The 24,172-nt window shown below is 37.2% G+C and overlaps 1 protein-coding gene across 2 annotated transcripts in view; it reads left to right on the top strand.

The window, feature by feature from the left end:
• The window catches only part of DWA1 (DWD (DDB1-binding WD40 protein) hypersensitive to ABA 1), a 38,845-nt gene that overhangs the window by 1,175 nt on the left and 13,498 nt on the right, over positions 1 to 24,172 (top strand). For both annotated transcript variants that reach the window (XR_016174586.1, XM_089163024.1), the window contains exons 2-8: positions 902 to 933; positions 1,023 to 1,133; positions 10,460 to 10,536; positions 13,410 to 13,455; positions 18,639 to 18,699; positions 22,700 to 22,753; positions 22,898 to 22,978. Coding sequence is in view for 1 of the 2 variants with exons in the window: in XM_089163024.1 (XP_089019150.1) it covers positions 902 to 933; positions 1,023 to 1,133; positions 10,460 to 10,536; positions 13,410 to 13,455; positions 18,639 to 18,699; positions 22,700 to 22,753; positions 22,898 to 22,978 (462 nt within the window). In the remaining variant the exon portion in view is untranslated. The remainder of the gene's footprint in view (positions 1 to 901; positions 934 to 1,022; positions 1,134 to 10,459; positions 10,537 to 13,409; positions 13,456 to 18,638; positions 18,700 to 22,699; positions 22,754 to 22,897; positions 22,979 to 24,172) is intronic.

Here is a 24,172-nt window from a genome sequence, read left to right as displayed (position 1 = left end):
GTGATGATGCCCTTGACAATTATGTACTTAATTATCAAGAATTTTGACAATATGTTTAAATGATTTACTTGTTTAAATTGCTTAGTATTTATATCCTGTAGAATTTTAATAATGCTGTGGGCAATATTGGGTTAGGTTTGACCTTGCCTGCAAGCAAGTGTAATAACTGCAGTGAAAACAGAACTGCAGCATAATGAGCATTTACCACTTATTAGAAAAGAAGAAAGAGAACTAGCTTTTTAACTGTGTTGTGACCCAGGAAATTTTACCCCACAGTAAAAGCTTTGTCCCAAGCTCCACTTAATTGTTTTTAAATTGTCACTAGTTCATCTCAAAACACTTACGTTACATTGCTAATCAATCAACATATTTATAGACTTATAGGCTGTTTCTGACAATGACAATATTTTAGAATTTTCCTGAATGTCTTGACTTAGTCATTAGATTAAAAATGTCTCCTAGAAACTACTTGAACTGAAAAATGGAAACTAAATATTGACCAAAATCTTCTCAAAACCGAAACAATTGAAGACTAGCACCATCGTGTATAGATTCATTAATCCAAAATATAGGCTTTTATAACTGGACCAGTTACAATAAAAAACCCAAAAATTTCCCCCTTTTTTTTCGGGGGTGAAACAAAAATTTTCAGCTTAACACCTTATTCAAGATTAAGCTTATTTATTTGCAATCAAATTGGTAATTCTTCATTGTGATGATATTGAGTATGGTTGTGTGATGAAGGCTTCTATTCTGCCATTTATATGGATGCTTTGTCTTCTTTCTGGAGTCTGTATAAGCTGACATCTAACCATTTTAGCAGTTCCGAGAACCAAGTTTACTGATACTTCTTTCTTCCTCCCCCCATTTTTTTTTTCATGTAAAAAATGTTCCTGTGCAGTCATTAAATGTTGCTAGGACAAGGAATCAACAGTGAGTATCAGTGTTTTGTGTTTTATCTTGCTTGGTTTAGTGCGATCTACATAATGATCTAATTGCAAGTGTTTGGCTTTTATGTGGAGGTCGTTGCCTGGCTATTTCATGGCTGAACCTCTTTGCTCTGTTCAAGGACACGATGGACCAGCATATGATGTCAAATTTTATGGTGATGGGGAAGACCCTTTATTATTAAGGTTTCTCTCTCTCTCTCTCTCTCTCTCTCTCTCTCTATATTATATATATATATACAAATGCATGCTCGATTACACACTTGCAAAAGGAGAGACATGTGTTTCACTCATTTACTTTGAAAGATATTGAAATGTTGATGCGGTCCATCTGGATAAATAAAGGCCAATCATCATTCATCAGTACGGCTCCTGAGTTACCCCCAAATAAATCAAATATTGGGTAGACCCCTTATCAACAAGTTATTTTTTGAAAAAGACAAAATGCCCCTCCAATAATGTGAAGTGTTTAGTTTACCCCTCTAATTAAAAAAAAATTAAATTAAAAATCAAATGGACACGAAATCAACTTGTTGAGAGATCAATTATGGAATCACTGCTATAATGTTCATGGTTTTAGGGTAAATGCTATTTACATTTGTATAGGAATGAGGAGAGCTAGGGGCAAACCTAAAATAACCTTAAGAGAAATGGTGATAAAGGATATGCATAGCTTAGGCCTTGAATCTAGCATGATCTCAAACAGAATTGATTGGAGGGCAAGAATCCATGTAGCCGACCCCATTTAGTTGGGAAAAGGCTTATTATTGTTGTTGCTATTTACATTTGTATCTTCTTCTTGGTTCAAGAAATTGGTTTTTTAAATTAAATGGGTGTAGTGGATATTTCACACAATTAGAGGGGTATTTTGTCTTTTTAAAAAATAAAAAAAATAATCTATTAGTAGGGGGTATAATTGATATTTTGATTTGTTTTCAGTTGGCATTAATATTAGGGGGTAAGTCAGGGGTTGTTGCTGATAATTTCCCATAAAAATGCATCAGCAAAAGTGGAAAAAAGTGAAGCACACAGTTGGTTTCTTAGTGTCCCCCTTAGTTATGGATCTGAAATGCCATTGGACCCTTGAACTGGGAGATTTTGAAGAACATCCTAGAAAGCCTAATGAAGACATCAACAATATATGATAATTTGCTTGAAAAACTAATGAAAGCAATATTCATAGGATCATATCTTCTTAACCAAACAATCATATTAAACTCATTATTATTCAGGCTACTTTAATTGTGTGTTTATAGATTTCTTAAACGGATAGATGTAGCTTTCTGTGAAAGCGGGGTAGGGCTGCAAATGTGATGCCCGCCCAGACCACACCGAAGCAGGAGCCTCACACACTAGGCATGCCCTTCTTGTATACTTCATAGCAGATGAAACCAAACTCTCCAATCTATATTAGTCATTTAACAGTCCAGACCGTGAACTCATATTCTTAAAGCTTCAACAACAACAACAAGAACAAATACAATAGGGTAAACAAAACAAAATTAAGGAGAAAATCTCCAACTGAATATGGAAATATGGAATTGTTTCCCTGTTCAGCAATTGGAGTGAGAGAGAATACATGTTTACACACATAGAAGAGTATTATATTACCTCCAATAAATGCATAAACAAACAGAGGCACTTATATATTACCACAGATAAGTATAGACTATCACTTTAACGTCTGCTGCAGTTATAATGATACAACTTTTAATAACGACAAATCAGAGTGATGCGGTTTTGCAGCAATTTAGGGCAAAACTTAAAACGGGCGTAACTTTTGATCCGGGAAGAGTTATGGGACTGTCAAGATATTTAAAAAAATTAAAAAATGGCGACAGTTTATCTATAATGTCCCTACTGGGGTTTACCTGGTAGGTGTCATTTTGACCCCCGAATTCCATTGTTTATTGGGTTTTCAGGGGCAATTTTTGCTTTCTAGTTAGATTTGGATTCCTAGTTTGGGTTGTTTTTGCTTTGTTTTATTTTTCCTAATATTTTAGGGTTTCCTAGCTATAAATAGGCGTCATTGTTATCTTTTAAGGTACTTTTCAATTTTGAATAATAATTTCAGTTTATCAGAGTTCTCAGAATTCTTGTTCTACGCTATACGCTGCGTCACTGAGGCAACCAATAAAAACTACTGCCAAATGGGACTGAACGGAGGCTGTTATATATGCTTCTTGTGCCAAATTTGTACTCTTACTGTAGAACAGCAATAGAAAAGGAAGTTTGAGAAGAAGGACAAATGGTTAAGAAGGATTAAAGGAAAGAAAAAGGAAGTTAGGCGGAGGAAAACACACGAGAAGAAGAGAGAGGGGGGAGGGGAGCTCTCGCACAATCTGTAAACTACTAAAAGCACAATCAATTATTTCAATTATTCAATATGAGTTCTATTTGCATTACTACAAGGTATAAATAGAAGTACCAAAACACTCATATTCTAACTTGAAAACAGAAATAGAGATTGACTATCTTCAACCTCAGAGATAAAATCTTAACAGTAACTCTAGCTCTACCCCGATTCCATCAACAACAATAAAAGAAAATCAAGACATCAAACTCTTTATGGACCCAATTACAAAACAGACCATAAAGTCAAATATCTGACTGAATTACATCAAACTGCACTATGTTCAATGGGAGAGTGAACCTTGTAATTAAGAAAACATTTGTATACAACTGGAAATAGTTAAGAAAAGAAGCAGCAGCAATGGAATAGCTTTAAAACATTAGTATTATCTTGATTTGGCTAAGACCAACGGCTCAATAAATGATCTGGAGTGAGTAATCGGCAGGCATCCATGTGAAAGTGATCCTTGTAATTAAGAAAACTTCATAAGCAGCTGACAATAGTTAAAAAAGAAGCAGTAGCAATGGAATAGCTAAAAACATTAGAATTATCCTGGATGTGGCTAAGATCCAGTATGTGGTAATGAATTTACTCTATTCCATAACCCAAATGCTGAACAAAATTAATCCCTGGTTAACTCTAGTCTAAGTAGACTGGATAATTTACTGCAGTGGGTTCACACCAATGGATTAATGGAGAAAAAGGAGAGAAGAGCGAGGAGAATTTGAGAGTCAGCAGCCTCAGTATTTTACCAAATCACTAATATTCCATTCCAAAAATCATGGGGAGGGCAATGAGTGTTGTGGAGAAAGCATACAATCTACAATAGGATGAAGCAGAAACTAATAAGGACCCTCTCATGCATAGTTACTTGACATGACTGTAACTCCAATAATAGGAAGCCAAACACACAGACAAAAAAGGATTCCTTAGGTTAAGTTGGAGGCTTCCTAGCCAAGCACGTTGAACTTGATTAAATAAAGAAACAAATTGAAGACTCTAAACAAGACTGAACGTAATTCTTCTTGGTGTATTTCAAAAGTAGGTTGAGAATGGTTGGAAGAGAGGAAAGGCGTTATTAGTGATAGAAATTTTTACACCCTTTAATCTTTTCATTTGCATGATATGTTCATTCTTCAAGGATTGGTTGATGAAATATCCATGAGTTAAGAACGTAAACTGACAATGCAGCCACTGGATGAGCCGATTGGTTGAACACAAGATTAAGACCAGTTGGATGTGGAACAATCAGTAATAACCATGGAAAAGGAGAAGATTGTGGATCAAATAATGATAGTAGTCAATGCAATGAAAGTTATTCCCTCTCATAAGTTCGTTCACCCCCATGATTTTCTAGACATGGATGCAATCTTAAAGCTTCATAATTTAGGGTTTTTTTTTCCCTTCTTCTTTTTAAGTTGTTGATTAAGATCTAGGACCCCACCTTCGTGTGTTTTTAATTCTCCAATTATACAAAACTTGTGACTGAGTTTTCTTTTTCAACGCCGAGGGAATTGATGCAAGTGCACTGGCTTGGACTGATATAAGTCCATTTGGGTATATAAATGGAGATGCACACTCAATTTGGTTCCTTAGCTTGTGAGTTATTTTAATTAATTAATCTATTTTTGTTTTGGGATGACATGCAATATTTTATTACAGTAGCGACTAGGATTTAGTTTCCTAATCAACTTGATTTTGCAGAACTGATTAAGTTTTCTTTTAGTTGAGTTTCTTTTATTTATTTATTTATTGACTGTGTAATAAAAAATGAGATTTGAAGAATGAAATAGTGAAATGTTTTTAAGTGCTTACATTGCCCGGGTGATTGTACATTCTTCGGTGAGAATCCTAGAGCTAGGGGATGTTTCAACTTGCCAATAGTGACAGGGGTCCACTTCGTTTATAATGAAATTACATGTTAACAAACTAGGAAAGTAAGGTGTGCATGACTCAAAATGTCTATCTATAATGACTGGGCCTGGTTATCTTAACCTTCTCGCAAGTTGGTGCAAAGATATAAAACATGACTGATTTGGACACAAGAGGATGAAACACCTAGAAATTTGATCTGTTTGCCAACAAATGAGGCAGTTGATGGCAAAGCTGACAAACAAGAGAGGGATTAATCCTTATATGAGCTTCTCCTTGATGAAATGCCTGTCAATCTAATGTGCTTTGTTTGCTTGTGTTGAACTGGATTATGAGCAATACCACTGCAGTTTCATTATTACATCGAAGGTGCATAAAGGTTACATCTAGATCAAAAGGTCTTTAGGCCACATGAGCTCACCATTACCATGTGCCATTGCAGCATACTTGGCTGCTGCACTGGAGTGGGAAATATTGATGCAGTTAAGATTACCTTTTGGGTCAATTTAGCTTCTGATAATTTCATTCCGCCCTGTGGTTGGGTTCTGTAGGCCTTTAAATTTTCGGGGGTTTATTGATGTAATGGACCTGATTTAGTAGCCCATAAAGTGGGTTTATTGTGGATGCACAGGATTAGTGGTTAAGTTGGGTGTTTTAGTTAAATTAGGGTGCTTAATAGCTAAATTGAATTCTGTCTTGAATTATTTACTATGTTGAGTGTATTAGAGTGACTAGAAGTCCTTTCATGAGTTAATTAGGAAACTTAGGAGTAAAGAGTCTTACTTTGGCCTGTGGGAAGCTTACATCCTGGGAAGGAACCATATTCAAAAGAAAATCTTAGGCCATCATCCGGCCAGCTCAATCAGCATTAGTGAAGGTCTCTAACCTCAAATGTTCATTATTGGAGAAGACAAGACATTTCCTAGAAAGAGATTTGAAGTATAATAGTATATGATATACAGCCTCAAGATGTGATGTCCAGGATCATGAACAAAGCAGCTGACAATACCAATGACATAGGCAATGTCAAACCATGTATGGGACAAATAAATTAACCAACCAACAATCCTTTGATAGTTTTCCATGTCCATCAACTCATCATCACTGCTGAGTTGATAGTTAACCTTGCTGTGAAAGTCTACAGGGTTGCACCCGATTGTATCATCTCTCTAAGAAGATCTCTGGACATACTGATGCTGGGAAGTGAAGTTATCTTTACTTATTCTGGCAACTTTAATACTGAGGAAGTATTAAACTTAGTACAACCCTAAATATATAGTTTTTAATTCCTTGGGAGGAATACTGTAGGGGTGGAGATTTTGCCATTACCATTACTAGTAAGCATTCACTATATCATCGTCATAGATGATGGGGGCAGTAATTTGATTATTCTTTCATTTGAGAAACAAAGTGCGATCAGCTTGGCTTTGTTGGTATCTGGATTTCTACATGGCTGTCAAGAACTGGCTAAACTAGGCCCTGGGATATTGCTTAAAGCTATATTATATTTAAGGATGGTGAAGCAAAACCCTAGGGGGTAGGTCCATGTAAACATCTTCTTCAAGGTCCTTGGACATACATTAGTTTGTTGATTTCAGTCGTTTGGGTTGGTTGAAGATTTGGATGTTACCTTTTATTTTTAAGGTTTCAAAAAATGTTAAATTCTGTAAGGGTGCTTTTTCATTTTCCTTTTCATTGCAAGGTTAATGAGACTGCATTTTTTATGTCACTTTTGAAGATTGCACCCAATGATAGTGACAGAAGATAGTAAAGCTCCAATAGAGTTCATCTTGGCAATGGGAGCAAACGTCTCATGGTATTCAAACTCACTGGTTTGGGCGAAGGCCTTTCTAAGTGTGCCTTGTAACTCTTGATGTTTTGCCCTTTGTTTAATTATAAACTCCCATTTGCACCCCACTAACTTCTCTTCAGATCAAGGGACAAGTTCCCAGGTACTATTATAGTAGCCTGCCTCTTCCTATCTATAATGATCTCTTTCCAATCCTATGGAATGGACATAGAAGACAATGAGAAAATAGACACACGATTAGAAGGGGATTTAGAAGGTGGAGTGGTGGGAGTTAGGATGGGTATTGGTGTGGGGAGAAGGGTTAAGAGGGGAAGGTGGTGGCTTAGATGAAGAGATGGAGGTGGAGGGTTTCATTGGTAGCACACAGGTTGGTTCGTCAGAGCCGGAGTAGGAGGTTACACAGTTTAGAGAGTCCAGCCATTACTTTTCTTTCCTTAGACTAAAACACTTGAGGTCCCCAACTTCAAGTCCTTATTAGTTTGGATTTATCATAGATGATTTAACTAGAGACATTCATATTGTGGTTTCTTGGTCCTTCTTTTTTTTTTTTTTTTTTTTAATAATATAGGTTTGTGGATGAGACTGAAGTAGGGATTGCGCCAAAGTAAAAAAGCTATGGAGATCAACCTTGGAATTGGACGAGTTTATAGTAAGTAGAATGAAGAAAGAGTATATGACATAACTTTGGTTAGACTAGGACAAATAATGATGTGTTGAAACATAATGCATGGGATATTCCTTGTGATTATTTGTAGGTATTTTGGCTCTATTATATTAGGTAGTGGATCACAGTTGTTGCCCCGAAGTCAAGGCATCGAAATAGCCTCTTAGCAAAAATTATTGAGGTAAGACCCCCCCTAGGCAGACTTCACTTGTCGGGAAGTCTTTGGCACCAGGTTTGTCCTTATTACCTAGGCTGAATTATGATAAAGAAGATGATATAGCGGACAATGTTTCATAAAGAAATGAAATAAGATGGATGGAGCGGTTTTTTTTTTTTTTTTTGATTCATGTACCCTCTTATTAAAAGTTAAAGGGAATGTTTTTTAGCATAGCTATATGACCAGATGTGATGCGTGGGGGCTGAATATTGGTTAACTAAGAAGCTTCATATAAATATACTGTGTGGCGGAGATGAGGGTGTTGAGATGGATGATTTGCAAAACTAAGAAGTATGAAGTAAGGAATGCTCATGTTGGAGCTGGAACTGATGTAGCTCTGATACATGATAAGCTTCAAGAAAGTTGTTTTAGGTGGTATGGCCACATTCAATGGAGGTCTTTGGGTGCTCCATTGTGGTGGAATGATTCAATTTAGATTGAAGGAACTAAAAGAACCAAGAGTAGGCCTAAAGGCTTGAAGAGACATGCTTTGAAAAGGCGTGTATAGCCTAGGCCTTGTATCAAGTATGACGTCAAATAGAGATGAGTGGAATGCAAGGATCCATGTAGCTGACCCCATTTGGTGGGATAAGGCTCAGCTGTATTTGTATATAGCGGTTGTTCCATTTGACACTCCCAAGACCTATCATTGATGTTTGACATTCTGTGGCCTATCTTTGCCCCTAAATTTTATGTTATTATTTCTTTACCTTCCCCCCCCCCCTTTCATTATGCTAGATAAACTTCATGCAAAGAAAGCTCTCATTGCTATTACTATTCTCGAAGAGTTGAAGAAGTGGTAGTAATGCTTTGAGGTAACCTTGCACAGCATTCCAAAATGTTGTAGCGAGCACTATTTCAATGCATTTCCCTCCTTGCCTCTATTAATGAAAGCTTAAAATCATACCAGCCATCAAATGCAAACAAATGCTGTAGGGCATCCCAATTCTTTAATAAGCTTTGGAGTTTCAAGAAGGAAGATGCAAATCTGGATGTTCTGGACCTGACTGTCAATTCAATTTGTTTTGACCCTCATAGCTTTAAAAAGGCAAGGGTGCGTAAATCTAGTTAATCTTCTTACCTTCACTATAATGGTCGTACATGCACTTGTTAAGATTAGCATAGTTGTTAAGGCATCACCTAAGTGTCCGGGCGCCTTCAGAGCACCTCAAATCGGTGTCGCCTTATTTCAGGCAATAAGGCAACCGCCTTGGGGTATGAGGCATTGCCTAGGTGTCGCCTCAAGCGCCTCAGACGCCTTATACCCCAAGGCGTCCGCTTTTTTTTTCTTTTTTAAATCACATGAAAGATGTCAAATCGAAGGCATATATTGAATTACTTATTGGATTCCAATTGTAAAGTATCTATTGTTTGAACATATATGCATATTTATAATGACGCTACATGTGATCAAATGTTAAAATAAAATATATAAAAAAAATAAAAAAAATAAAAATCGAAAGAAAATGAGTTCTTGACTCGAGTCTCACACTCTCACTCTAATCCCTAATTTGTTTCTCTCTTCCTCTTTTCTTCTCTTCCATTCTCGCGACAACACTCTAGCAAGCAGCGGCCAGCGACAGGCGACTTCTCTTCCTTTCTTCTCGTGACTTTTTATTTAGGACCTACTATGTGTGGTTTGTAGTATGTTGGATGACTTGAGGTAGGCTAATATTAGTTTTTTTATGATATAAGATATGATAGATTTATAATGAATTAGAGTGAATGAGATGTATACTAAAAATTTCACTTAAAACGCCTCAACCGCCTCAAAAGCGCCTCGGAGGGTGCCTCGTCGATTCATCGCCTCAACTAGCCTAAACCGCCTCGCATCGCCTCATTGCCGTGACAACTATGAAGATAAGTAACATGACAGGGGCTTGTTTGTTGATGCATAAAATTTATCTTGCCTTTAACAGTCTGAGTTTTTAGGTGAAATGGTAGCTAACACGACATCAGAGCAGGGAGATGTGTTTCACCCCTTCAAAGTGCGTTAGGAGATTTTACCTCCTTGATATTTCTTCTCTCTAGGTGCCATGTGATCTTGGCTACATGTAAGGACTATGTGATCTTGGCCTCCATGTGCAGCGAAGTGTTGATGTTTACACTTATCCTGCACTTCCCTAGTAGTTCTAGTTTTTAGGTGAAATTGTCGCTAACATTATCAAGATGTGTTACATGATGGGGGGGGGGGGGGAGTACCCCACTGTCATAGTTTCCTTTTCCATTGCCACACCCATTCTGTTTCTAGACTATGTTCTCCTGAATTCTAATGTTTTTAAGTTATCCAACACCTTGGCTTTGTTACCCTTCCATTTTGTCTGTTGGATACATGTCATTTTTATCGTTTATGTAGTCATAAGTGATAACATTAAACAAATCCTGGCTTTAACTCGTTAGGGATCCAATGGACCGGGAAGCTAATCTAGTCCTTCGCTTCTAGGCTGAAATGTATAGCTCTTATTAGTTAAATTGTCTAATTTTGAAGATTTTGTAGAATAATCTCTATGTATTGTGGTCATCTTTGTTGTTGTTCTATGAGATTATCACATTATACTTTAGACAGTAAATTTATAATGTGATTTATTCACTGTAGTTGTGGAGATGATGGTCGGATTCGGGGATGGAAATGGACAGAGCTACTAAATTCAGAGATGCCTGTTCCTACCCAAGGTAATTGCTCATGTGGGTGTGGAAATATGTTCCTTTGCATCTAAATTATTGCCTTTGGAAAGAATTCTCTTTCCAAGCTGGTTTGTTCTTATTAGATTGTAATGGTGGTATACTTTAATGTCTAAAAGACTGAAACTATTATTTAGGAAGACTAATTCTTTCCTTACAACTCTTATCCTGGATTAGGAACAACTAATTGATTGGCTGCAACTCCAGGCTCAGGTTCAGGACCTTTAGTTTTCAAACCAAGGGCTGGGAAGCTTGCTAGTTTGTCTGTTCCAACAGCCTGCTATGGGATAAAGAAGGGAAATACGGCAAGAAATAGGGGAGAGAAAAGAAAGGGAAAGTGGGGCAGCCAACCAGGTTCATGGCAAGACGAAGAGGGCTTGATCTGTCCAGGTAGATGTGAAACAGTAAGTAGTAACATGTAGAAAGCAAAGTGAGGAGAACGGGGGAGGGGTGGGGAGAGAAAGAGAAAGCCTCTGTTTGGATACTAGATCAAGTCCAAATCCTGGATTCTATTTTATTAGTTAGTAAGGGAGGGATGTTCCATGTAAATTACTAAAAAGTTCCATAAATGATGAAGAATGGAATCTTCATAATATCTAGTTTCCCTCAGGAAAAAACACTGACTTAAAATATACTAATAGGACTCCTAATTCGCTAAATTACTAATGTAGGGATATGATCCCCCCCAGCTTGGTGGGGGGTTTGGATGGCTAAATTTAAATATATTAAGCTTCTTGTTTTTAGGGTCTTGGGATGTATGAATATTCAAGAAATAATTATATCTTGAAGTTAGACATTCAGAATGGGGTCAAATTGGGATATAAGATCACTAGGGCTGGGGGGATAGGGTTCCTAAAGTTAGGGACAGATTGTTAGATTGGTGTAGACCTGACCTTGGAATTTAGGTCTCTAAACTTGTCCAAAAGTTCAAGAAAATAAAAAAAGGTGCAGTGGATGGAGGAAAAAGAGGGAAGGCTAGGGTTTGGGGCTGTGGTGCTCTTACTTGCTGAAGGAGACTGGAACTGCATAAAATTTGAAGAATTAATGTAAAATTGCAGAAAACTCAAAACAATTCAGCTGTGGGATCCTCCTTGGAACTCATGATTCCAAATCCTTCCTTCAAATCTGTTTTCATTCAATAAATCAGTCTGATTTGTTACAACCTAGAGTGGCTTATGTATAGCCTACATGAAGGAAAAGATAAAATGGCTCAACCTCCTAAAAGATAGCATACTAAGGCTCTAATTTGTAATTTAAATCAAACTTAAACTCCTACTTGACTCAACACTCCAAATCAAAAAGATATTCTATCACATCTCACTCTAGAAAGATCCAATTTGGATTCTAAGAGTAGATATGGAATCCTAACAAGATACAAATTGAAACTAGAGGGTTCCTTCACAACTTAGGAACATACCTAGACAAGGACTCTTCAATAACTCACAAAATAATGACTCAGATAAAAAACAGGAGTAAATATAGGGTTCTAATTACAAGCTGGACCAAATGATACCTGGACCTTGGACCCCACGAAAGTTGTCAAAATGACCAATGACTAGGGGCCGTAGGGCTTAGGGAAAGTAACCCTAGGCCCTATGCTACTCCTAGAAACAGTTTACATCACATACCTGTATATCATGACCACAGTTTTAGCCCATTTTAACCCTTTCTACATTGTAGCCTCAATTGAATGAGGACTAGTTCTTCCAAGATCTTTTCAAAACCAACCTCAGCTTGAGGTTCAAATTAGGTTTCGGAATTAGGGCTTGATATTTCTAGGGTTTGGCTGGTCAGAATGTGCTGAAACTTGGAACGGAAGTAGATGATGATACAGGGATATGACCTTCCAAGTTTTGTTGGGTTTGGATGGCTGAATTCGAAGATATAAGTTTATTGTTTTAGGGTCTTAAGAAATCCAAAAATAAAAAAAGAGAATTGAAAAAGTGAGATGAAAGAGCTATGGGATATGCTGGCTGCCACTTACATGGATGTAGGAGCTTTGTCTTGAACTGTGGAGGACATGGAATGATTTGGGTGAAGTTGAATCCCTGCTTGGCTTCACAAGGGACCCCAATCTCATGTACTTGGAGGTTCCTCACCAATTCTGAGATTGAAATACTCTTTTTGATGGAACAGCAAAGCAAACACAAACCTGAGCAGCCGAGCTTAAAAGCTGCATTTTGTTAATCTGAATCTGGGAGCTATTACGTTCACAGGGGCTTATTTATAGTTTTACAATTGCTTCCTAGTTGTATTCGAATAGAAAACTGAATTGAGTTGTAACTCTAATAAAAAGTACTAGCCTAATAAAGACTATTTAGTTAATGTGTATCAGGTTCCTGGTAAGGTCTATTTAATTAATTTGTATCGCTTTAAATAAACCTGACTTAATTTAATAAATTAAATAATCTATTTTTGTACTTGCCTGGACACTAAACTAATGGGCCCATAGGATAGGCCCATGACCACATAAACATATGCAGCAAAGGGCCAGCACCCATATCTATCAACCTTAGCTTGATTTCAAAGGAAAATAGGCCAGGCTGGTGCTGGACCTGCATCACCCCAACACCTTGGTTTGCCTAGCACCTTGATGATTATGCTGTTGAAATGCCTCTGATGTAAAACACTCTTCATCACTATGTAACCTATAAGTCTCTGTCGACTGTCGAATGTACGTGACCATCCCACTTCATTTAAGGCCTTGGTTGCTGTTAATAGTCACTTGTCTCTTTGCTCACTACTTGAACTAGTGATTTTGGCCCCCACCATGGCCTTCTACCACTTCTAGTTTTGCATCATTTGATATCTCCTTCTTCGGCCTTCTCCACATCATTCTTTTGTTCTGTATTTTGATTTTGCAGGAAATAATTTGAAGCCATCACTTGACTTGGTAAATCCTCAACATAAGTAAGTTATCTCAAGCTAGAAATTTGCTTTCAAAAAGAAAGTTTTTGCTTCTTTCTCTTTAGAGATGTTTAGTTATTTTTTTTAATGAACTTCTGCATGCATTTTTTATTTTCTGGGCAGCATTGATAGAGAAGGTATGTATCTGAATAGTATGTTCCGAGGATGGAGTCTGAGTCTAAAGATCCCCCCAACTGTTATACTGTTGCATAGATGTGAAATGGAAAGATATCATGTTTGTTCTTCTAAATGTTTTATATGAAAGATAATTAGTCATCTCCTATCCTAACAAAATTCAAGTATGTCACTATCATTATCTAAACTCCTGTTAACAGAACTTCTTGTGTTATCCGGCCTCCTGGACGGTTGGAGATGGATAAAAGCAAACTTTAAAATCCTGTTGCCTTAACATTAAGTGTTTCACCAATCACCATGACAAGGAAGAGGCCCATGGGACATTGGAGGAGCCATTCATTGTCTGTGTAAGATAGTTGTCTCAAATTGCGTCTCTTTGTACTTACAAAAGACAGAAAGTGATGAAATTCATCACGAAATTGGGCTTCTTTCCTTAGTAATAGTTTAGGATTAGATCATATATCTATTTGTCCTATGATTCCATGGGTTTACTTTGTAGTTGGCTAACTTGATGGGCTTAAACTGTGGGTGGAAAGTCAGCAAACAGGATTTATTTCATTAGTTTAGTTAGAGCCCTGTTTCGAGCCTACACAAGAACAACTTAGCTTACTGCAATCATGGAAGGAGAACTTGCGAGATCTTGCTTTTTCACAAAAGCAAGAATCAAGATCAGATGTGAACTGAAACCTTGGATTACCCCTACTTGACTGTGATGCAACTCCAACACCCAAATTGGGATGCTTCCCTTTGAAATCAACCTAGGGTTAGGTACATGAGTTGGGCTCTTATTGGTTGGGGTTCCCCTTGTAATCAGCCAACTTATTGGGCCTCAAACATTGGTTCATGAGTCGAGTATGAAAATTCCATTTTTGGTTTATTGATTGGTCCAATTTAAATGAGGGTGTAAGGGCTTCTTTTTTCCCACTTCCTTTTACGTAATCGGGTAGGAGATTTACTTGTTATAGAATCCCTTCTAAAAAGGAAGGCGGTTATTTAGCTGTTTCAAAACTCATAAAAAATGCTGGTTGGTAATTTGGGTTCCTAGTTAGTTTCCTATTCAATTCAATTTAGTGTCTTGCGTTGGGATTTCCTAGTTTCTTGGGATTCTGATTAACTTGTAGTATTTTATTATTTATACCCCTTTTGAGGCAAGAACAGTGTACGTTAGAATTCAGAATCATTGATATTTGTTTGGAAGTTGTTAGTTCCTATTTTTGTGGTGGGCTGGTTCTTGAGAGGACTTGATCCCCCTTGTCTGGCAAATCAAATCCAGCTTTTGGTAAGTCCTATATCAGACTTTTGACTGTGAAGTCAGTCTTCTACCTCACTTATGAAGCCTGCTGCCTTTGGTGATTATCCCCCAACCTCGCCTCTTTTACCAATTAGTTTCTGTTGTGAAACTTGAAGTATCATTCTGTATTCGATCAGATCTGAGATCTGTCCCTCAAGGCATAGCCAAGGCACTGCTTAGGTGTCCGGCCTGATTTAGGTGGTTGCTGCCTTATTGTAGTGCGCCTTGCAATGGTTTAATTGGTATTTGGACCAAAATCTGGCATTTACTTATGCCATATATCATATAAGAAACTAGTTGTATATTTGATATTTCATTTACTTAATATAAAGATATCACTCATAGTGGATGAAGTGGAGAGGTGCATCCGGGGTCTTGTGTGATCGACGTATTCCATTAAAGCTTAAAGAAAAATTCTATAGGACCGTCATTCGACCAACTATGATGTAGGGTACAGAGTGTTGGGCTGTTAAAAAGAATCATATAGATAACTCAGTGTAGAAGAAATGATGATGCTAAGATGGATAAGTGGCAAAACTAGGAAGAATAAGATAAGGAATGATCATATTAGAGTTGGTCTGGGAGTTTCTTCCATAAGTGATAAGCTTCGGGAAAGTCGTTTGAGGTGGCACGGCCATGTTCAACGGATACCTATAAATGCTCGTGTACAAGGAAGTGATATAAGCCAAATTGAAGGAACTAGAAGGTCTAGGGGTAGACCTAATATAACCTTAAGAGAAGTGGTGTGAAAGGATATGCATACCTTAGGCCTTGTGTCTAGCATGGCCTCAAACAGAATTGATTGGAAAGCAAGAACCCATGTAGCCGACCCCATTTAGTTGGGACAAGGCTTATTGTTGTTGTTGTTGTTGAAAAATATCACTCATAGATGAGAAAATATCTCCTATTTGAATCCGATAAAAAAGTTCAAAAATAAAATTCCAAAAAGATATAAAGGTCAACCGTCTAGGTACGTGTATTTATGTTATAAAGAAGGTGGAAGACGCATGGACACTTAAATACTTGCCTTGACACCGCCTTAGCAAGCATTGAAAGTCAACCTAGAGGGAGAGTGAATACGTTTGACACTATAGGTATGTTTTTACAATTAATTTTTAACAACTAAAAATGAAATTAAATAAAGCAAGCAAAGAGAGGCAAGACACAAGATTTATAGTGGTTCGATTTAGTCTGAATCTACGTCCACTCCCTTCTAAGCCTTTAGAAGGATTCCACTAGTATGCCCTTTTCAAATATGGTGGGTGAGGACACAATACCTTTTGCGACATCTTGATTAAGGCAAGAGCACCTTTACACAATCTTTTATTTTGGGGGCAAGAGCACCCAATTATAAATGAAAACTTAAACAAAATTAAAATGCTTATAAATACCTTAGGGTGTGGCACAAACCCTTTGTATAGATGAATGAATGCAAACACATCAATGTCTCCAACCTCCAAGCAATCTACCTTGAGATCAACACCTCATCTGTCTTGAGAAAGGGGGTGATTCTCTAAAGGGATTTTGGATATTATGGGAACTAAGTGACTAGAGCAAAGGCACAATTATGAGGGAAATAATCACTTTGGAATTTGTGCCTTAGAGTCATTTTGACGCCTATTTATTGCCAAAAGGTTGGGTTCAAAATGGATTTCAATAGATAAAAACAATCACATTTTTGAACTCACAATCGACCTGGGTAATCCCATAGCGGTTGGAATATAGCCATTGGATTGCCAACTGGCCTAACGGTCAATCCACGGTTGACCATGGCTTCGCCCGTGGGCTAGCGGCCGATTAGGAGGCGTCCCCCGAGGAAAAATGGAAAAATATCATTTCAGTTCGAGGAGTACTTATTTCAAGAAGGGGCTCAGAATTCCCTCTCGAAAAGCTCCAAGAGATTCTCCGGGATCTTGAGGTGCACGGCCGTAACACCTATTGGGCTGCGGAACTCCGAAAAAAAAAGGGGGACGCTACATACTTGTGAGCCTTATAGAATGCTGACGGTCAATTAGGCCATTTTGGCTCAACTTTGGATTCAAAAGGTTTTAAGTATAAGTAGAACAAAGATTGAAACCTGGTGTGCAACTTCGGTTATCCTAGGTTGGATGATGAGGTGGTGAAATTTTGAAGAGAAGGGGTTCCGCAAAGGGATTTTTGTAGGTATCTTGTTTCAACATAGATGACGGAAGATATGTAGAACAATAAATATCCTAAAGAATTAAAACATGATATTAGGATGGATGAAGTGGAGACAGGCATCTAGGGTTTTGCATGATTGGTACCCCCCCCCCCTTTTGTAATTAATGGTTGTTTTTGTATTAGAAAGGGGGGGGGGGCTATAGAAAAGGCAATCTCTTAGAACCCCAGGTGGAGGAAGGAGATTCCACCAAAGGAGGGCATGCCCTCCTTCCCTGGGTCCTCCGGGAGAAGAGCCCACTCATTACACGTGCTGTCCCCAGGTGGGGGCCACCAAGGAGGGCATGCCCTCCTTCCCTGGGTCCTCTACGGGGTAGAAGAAAAGCCCAAAACTCATTACATTCTAAAGTGCTGTTGCATCCTTTTGAATAAGGTCCACTAGCTCCTCTGAAAATTTTCTTAAGACTGTTGTATGACCAGCTATGATGTATGGTGTAGCGTATTTGGTAGTTGAGAAGCATCATAATATCCATACATAGACTAATTGATATCCTAGGAATAGGAAAAGGCTCCCAACTTTACCTTGGAATACGAAATTGAAGACGACAAAAACCAGGAAAATTAAAGGAACATTCTAGTGGTTCTTGGACAAGGCTCCTAGGACAGGGGCCTTGGAATGCCATGGCTAACATAGGCCAAGACCAATGGGCTTGACCAACAGTAAGGTGATGATCCGAATCAGTCTGATATGTGTCAGAAGTGATTTTTCATCTTCTTGTCAGATTTCTGTCTTCTTTTTTTTTTTTTTTTTTTTTTTTTTTTTCTGGTTGGTGGGGTTTGTACTTGCCACTTGAGAAATATTGTTGTGCTCATTTACGTTGTACAATTTTGGGCTGGTTGTTGTTTTCCTTGCTCCGTTGTATAGTATCAACCGTCAACCATGTGGATGAGTTCTACGCTCATGGTTTATACTGTCTGGGATTTACTTCAAATACAGAACTTATAAAACAAAGATTAATGATCAGAAAAACTGAAGCTCTTGTTGATGGTCTTAAAAAATAATAATAATTTGTCTGGTATTTATTCAAATGGCTGGTCAAATTAGTGTGGAGTGTATGATGATGTAAAAAATTGTGAAAAGAGAACTGTTTTGCTGCCTCTCCATTAAATGTGTTGATGCTTTACAATCAATCTGGCCAAGCATCTCAATTATGCCAAACTTATCAAAATGACTAGCATCCTGCATTTTTTAAGGAAATAGATGATTGTATCACTATTGATGCTTCCCTCTCAATATGATCAAACATCTCAGCTACTTTCCACTAGTCATAATGATTAGCATCCCGTATTCTTGAAGCACATATGTGAGTGCATCACCACACATGGACATGTGACTTGATTATGTTCTATTCATTGCCCTTCAGGGTTTCTTTGGTAATGAATTCTTTATTGATCCAAAAAAAGAAAGAAAGTTCTATTCATTGCTGAATAATTATTAGGTTTTTGTCATATTTGTGCAGTGTTTGGTCCTAATTTTGCTATATACTTGTCTCTTTTCCATTTGCATCATTCCATGTTTGTCTCTGTTGGTTTGTGTCTTCATTCTGTTGTTGTTTCTCAGAGGTCCATGGGGTGCTCTTTCTCCAATTCCCGAAAACAATGCAATTGCTGTAAATAGCCAGGTGTGTTATAATATTCTGACTCACACACTGCTTCTTTCTGGTTCTTGGTTCGACTTCTGTTCCTTTTCCTTTTAGCTGGTGGTAATGCATATTGTTGTTATTCCAAGCTATCATGGTGTCATTAGGTGCAGGAGAGCTGCATTGTAGTTTTAGTTATCTTTGTTCAGTCCATAAGGAAACATTACTAAAGATTTCCAAGTAATGATGAAGTTTTATTTTGCCTAATCCATGCTCGGTTTTTTTTTTTTTTTTTTGTCCTAATTGTCACAGTAACCAATGCTTCTTGAGTTGAAGGTTAAGTTGGTTATACCCGATAAAAACTGTCTTGCTGCCATAGTTGAAAAGCTCACTGAAATCCCAGATGTCTTGAGAATCTTGACTCCTTCAGATGAGATGACACACTGAGACTCAAAACTGACATGCTCAATTTTGAATAACCTGTCCAGTTTACCAGAATTTGGAATATTTCAAGAACTCCAGTGAAATCTTGACAATGGGAGAATCTCGAGCTCCACAGTAGGAAGTTTCATATTTGTAGTATTATATTATTGAGCGTGGAAGTTAACATGTGGAAGACTAGGGTAGTTAGGTGTTCATGAATCAATTATTCACTATACTAATATTGGACTCTTTGTTAGAAACTTTTAGTCATTAACTAACTCTTAGATTATTATTTGTCTTCATATTTATTGCTTACTTATGTCTCATATAACTTGAACAAGGTATAGAATAGGCAATTTTGTCTTCAGGGTTCGGTGTTTAATACTGACGATGATGTGAATCTGAAGCACTTATTTTATTCCAATTTGAATATTAAAAGTAAATTTATTAGGCGTAAAACAAGCTTCCCTCAAGTCCCAACTCCAACTATGGGCATTTACCCATTGAAAAATGCACAAACTTGCTAAAATCTTTGCCTTGCCTTTTGAACCTTGATTGCGACATTCCTTTGTTTCTAAACCTAATATACTAATTTGATGCCCTTGTTTACATGATGGAGTACAAACGCGGGAAGATAGAAAGGAAACATGAGAAACCTTTTGGTAGTTGTAATTTCAATACACCAATTGGCCAATGAAGAATTTTCAGAGAACACAATGACATAGGTATTTTTCTAAAAAACCAATGAGAAAAACCAAATGAGAAGTTATCATTCAAGTGTTGTTATACATGAGAGATTTCGAGAAATACTATCTGTGTAAATTGAACAAATTGTATTGCATAGATTAAATGTTTGATACAAAATTACAAATACAATAACTAAAAAGAAACTCCCAAGTTTCAGCTCCAAGTTATTTTCCTAGGTGGATCCGTCGCTTGAGCTGTGTAGTACTCTGAATACTAGACAAAGGCAAGCCATGCCATGGTATGTCTATACTTCTCCAGGAACTCCATCACTGCCCTTTTATCGGTTGCCTCGTCAACATAAGCTAGATATCCCATCCTATGCAATGTTTCGCCATGGCCTGTAACTTGATGATGATGGCTGGACTGGCATAACTAGATGTGATGCACCTGATGGATATCCAAAGAGAAGGACTATAACCATGGAGTAAGAAGTAAAAAAAGATGAGGGAAGACAAGGTAGTGACGATTTTTGAGTGAAAAAGAGGTTGAAAGAGGCAAAATCACAAAAAATGGGCGAAATCGCCGAAAATTCAACCAGCAGCACATGCGAGTTCTACGGAATTTCACAAAACTCGACCGAGATTTTGAACTTTTAGGTAGGGTTTTGCAGATTTCAGTTGAAACCATCTTGGTCGAAATTTCAACCATCTAATTGAAATCAGGGAAATGAATTTCTCCCCTGGTTTTGTCTCAGCAGGGGCAAAAATCAAAATTTTGGTGGTTTCAACTGAAATTTGGGTATGATCCTAACACATTCATGTAACAAGAAAAAAAATTGATAACAATCCTCGTCAATATGCCTAATGAAATTGGATTTTGAAATGAAAATTAAAAAAATACTAAATAAACATTTGACAGAGACAACGTAAAGCGATAAATAAAATAGACCTTAACTAGAGAGAGGCATAATTGTAGGCATCTCTACTTAAGGATCCACTGGGGAAGGAAAACAAGAATATAATAACTGAGAATAAAAATCCCAAATTAAGAAGGATTGGTAGTCAGAAGCTAGAAAAGGTGGGGGGGGGGGGGGGAGGAGAAGGTGATAGGGAATGCTACTTACTTGAAACTTTAATCTTGGTCGATGAATGCTTGGTCAATTTGAAATTCTACCAACCATAACAACCATATTTGGACAAGACCAAAGCTGAAGTTGTTAGGCTAGAGAAAGACAAATCATATAAAAAGAAAGCCAGACTTGGAAGAAATATTGAACTTGTGTTAATTAAAAAAATAATTCAAATAATTTAAACCCTAAATGCCGTGCCTAAATTTAAAGCCAAAAGCATTAAGAAAAGAGAAATTACTTTAATTACTAAAAAGAGGTGTAACGACAAGACCAAAGGTGAAGTTGTTAGGCTAGAGAAAGACAAATCATATAAAAAGAGAGCCACACTTGGAAGAAATATTGAACTTGCGTTAATTAAAAAAATGACATTTAAATAATTTAAACCCTAAACGTCATGCCTAAATTTAAAGCCAAAAGCATTAGGAAAAGAGAAAAGACTTTAATTACTGAAAAGAGGTGTACTATGAGTGAGAGATGGGGAGGGTACTTACAAAGGGATGGTAGGGAGAGAGAAATTATAAAAATATAAAAGAATAATTAAAAATAAAAAAGAGAAGGTAAAAAATAAAAAATAGAAAAGAGTGTGTGAATTGCATCAAGTGGAGTGGGGAAAGTGGACAAGTTAAAAAGAGAGGGAAACAAATGAAAAAAAGTGAAGATTTGGAACCTCATGAAGGAGAAGAGGGGAGGAAGAATGGAGACAGAAAAGGTGGTAAATGTGGGGACTTAAAAGAAAATAACAAGAAAGAATAAAAAAATGGAATGTGGAAAGAGAGAGAAAAGAGAAAGAAGAGAAGAGGAAGAGATCTATTATATTGTGAATCTAATAAAATAAAATACTAACAAAAATCTTGGATCATTGTGAAGGAATTGGAAGGAGGCAATTCATATGAGGAGAGAGAATGACATATATTAGGAGAGGAAATCTCAATCCTTGACTATATGTGGGTCCCATGTGTGTTCGTTTGGCATTCCTCTTTTTCAGCCCTTGACCATAAATGACTCCCTTGATGCTGAGAATACTATTGGAAAATTTTGATCTTGTCCGGGCTAGCATTTTGGTCCACTTTCGGCTTATAATTCTTTTTCAGCCCTAAAAAAAGTGAATTACATCTCAGATGCCAAAACAAACGTGACGATCTTTAATATGTTCACCCTATTTAGAATTGAGCCCTCTTCACAATTACATAAGTATATTGGACCACTTTACTTGTAGGTTTGCAATATGGCTTTTGATAGTCCAGAGTATCCACTAAGCTCTAATCCCAAAACTTGCAATTACTAACAAAAAATGCCAAGTTAGCTCTATTCTAAGTATGTAAAATGCATGCTTCATGCCCTAAGATTTCACACATAAATGTGCTCATCAATATGCAACCTAGTTACTCCTACTTTAGTCCCTTAAGAGTGACCTATTATAATAAAAATAACTTGGGATTGAAGGGCTAACATGTATAGAACCCAACCCTATACTTGTTTGTATTAAAATAAGTCTCTTTTGGTGATGTAACTTTATCGTCAAGCTTTATTTAAGGAAAACTTGATGGAAGTTGTTGCTAGAAAGTTCTTTAAATTAGAGAACGTAACCCTCCTTAACTTCCAATTGAGTTGTGTGATTTTTATATTTCAAGCTGTGACTTGTCCAAGATATGGTGGGATCCAAATAATGCTTTCAGGAATAAAGTAACCTTGCTTGGATCAAACTTCTCATGAATATTAGTTTTACGAATAGTTGATTAGCATTCTGAAGAGTATGACGGGTCTAACTTCTCAAAGTTTTCATTTTCCCTTTCTCTCCAATAGGAAGGATCCATTTATTCAGCCGCTGGTGATTCATGTGCGTATTGCTGGGATGTGGTATGTATTTATTCAAGGTGAAAATATTACATCTTTTTGAAGTAATTATTATCACTTGAATGAGAAATCTGTATATTCTTGAGTTGAAAAGTTTTTTCTTTGTATGGTTTTCTATTGTAAAATTTCTGCATTTGACATACTCAGGAAAAAGAAAAAGTCAAAATGGTTTTCAGGGGCCACACTGACTATTTGCATTGCATTACTACACGAAATTCAAGCAATCAGGTCAGTTTTTTACTTTCCCACTACTGGAGGTAGTAATCCTCTAGCAGTGAAGGCAGCATTAAGTGATTTAACTTTCCATTGAAATCTCTTAGTATGTCATTCTGTGGACCTTGTGGTGATTTGATAAAATCTTTTCCTTATATCATGACTTGGCACATGCATCTTGATTAAGTGATGGTATTGAAATATATATCAGGCTTGTGCAAGGATCAAGATCTTGGTTTTGGACCTGTGTTTTGTCAGGCCCAAAACTGAAATGTGTTGGATCTCGTTTCAATGTTTTCACATTGGGTTTCAACCCCGGGCATCCCAGGGTTTGGTTTTGGCCAGGCCTGAAACTGTGAAAACATGATTCTTATAGGAATAGATCCCACAATCTTGTCAGATTATTTTTCTTTTGGATTTATAAGATAAACAACTGCAGAAGCATTACACATGAAATGTGGTATTACCTTTAGAGATTTTATTTACTTCTATTTTTTGAAAAATGTGGTTGTAGCTTGATTACACCTGAGACCTTCTATGCCTATCCTAGACTCCTATTCCTTCTACTGAACCTTGTGCTTGAGTGTGTGATCTAGTAAGGCCCCCTTAATTGTGTTGGGCCTTTAGATGTTAGTCTTGCAAACCATAAAGGCAGCAAAGAGAATGGAAAGTAAAGGAGTCACGTGACCTGAGATGCCTTTTTCATCAGTTATAGCATCCTCTTTACTTAATTTACTGATAGAATATTGTCTAAAATGAACAATATTCCAAAATTTGAATGTCAAATTTCGATTCTTCCGTAGTTGTCATGGGCCCACGGGACAAAGGTAATTTATGGTATTTTTAGAGCAGGCAAAGCACCTAGGTGGTAAGACGCCTGCAAAGGCAGTCTTTAGGCGGGTACAGCAGTGTAAGTGTACTTTTGCCTTTCCCCTCTTTTCTAACATAAATACACATTACATGGAGGGTTGACTTTTTGACCCTTTGGGAACTTTTTTTTCTTGGATTAAAAAAGGGGATATTTTCTTATTTGTGAATTAATATCTTAAGGAAAAGCATTGACTTAAATGATATTTGGCATAAGTACTGAAGCCTGGTCCAATACTAATTAAACCTGTACAAGGCACCGTACAATAAGGTGGTAGGACTCGTATAAATCAGCCTGGAGACCTAAGTGGCGCCTTGACGATTCCTTGACAACAGATTCTT

Source organism: Hakea prostrata, chromosome 7 (assembly GCF_041222555.1).
Source record: "Hakea prostrata isolate BN-2017 chromosome 7, UWA_Hpros_2, whole genome shotgun sequence".
Taxonomy (NCBI): domain Eukaryota; kingdom Viridiplantae; phylum Streptophyta; class Magnoliopsida; order Proteales; family Proteaceae; genus Hakea; species Hakea prostrata.
This window is presented reverse-complemented; position numbering and strand designations above follow the sequence as displayed.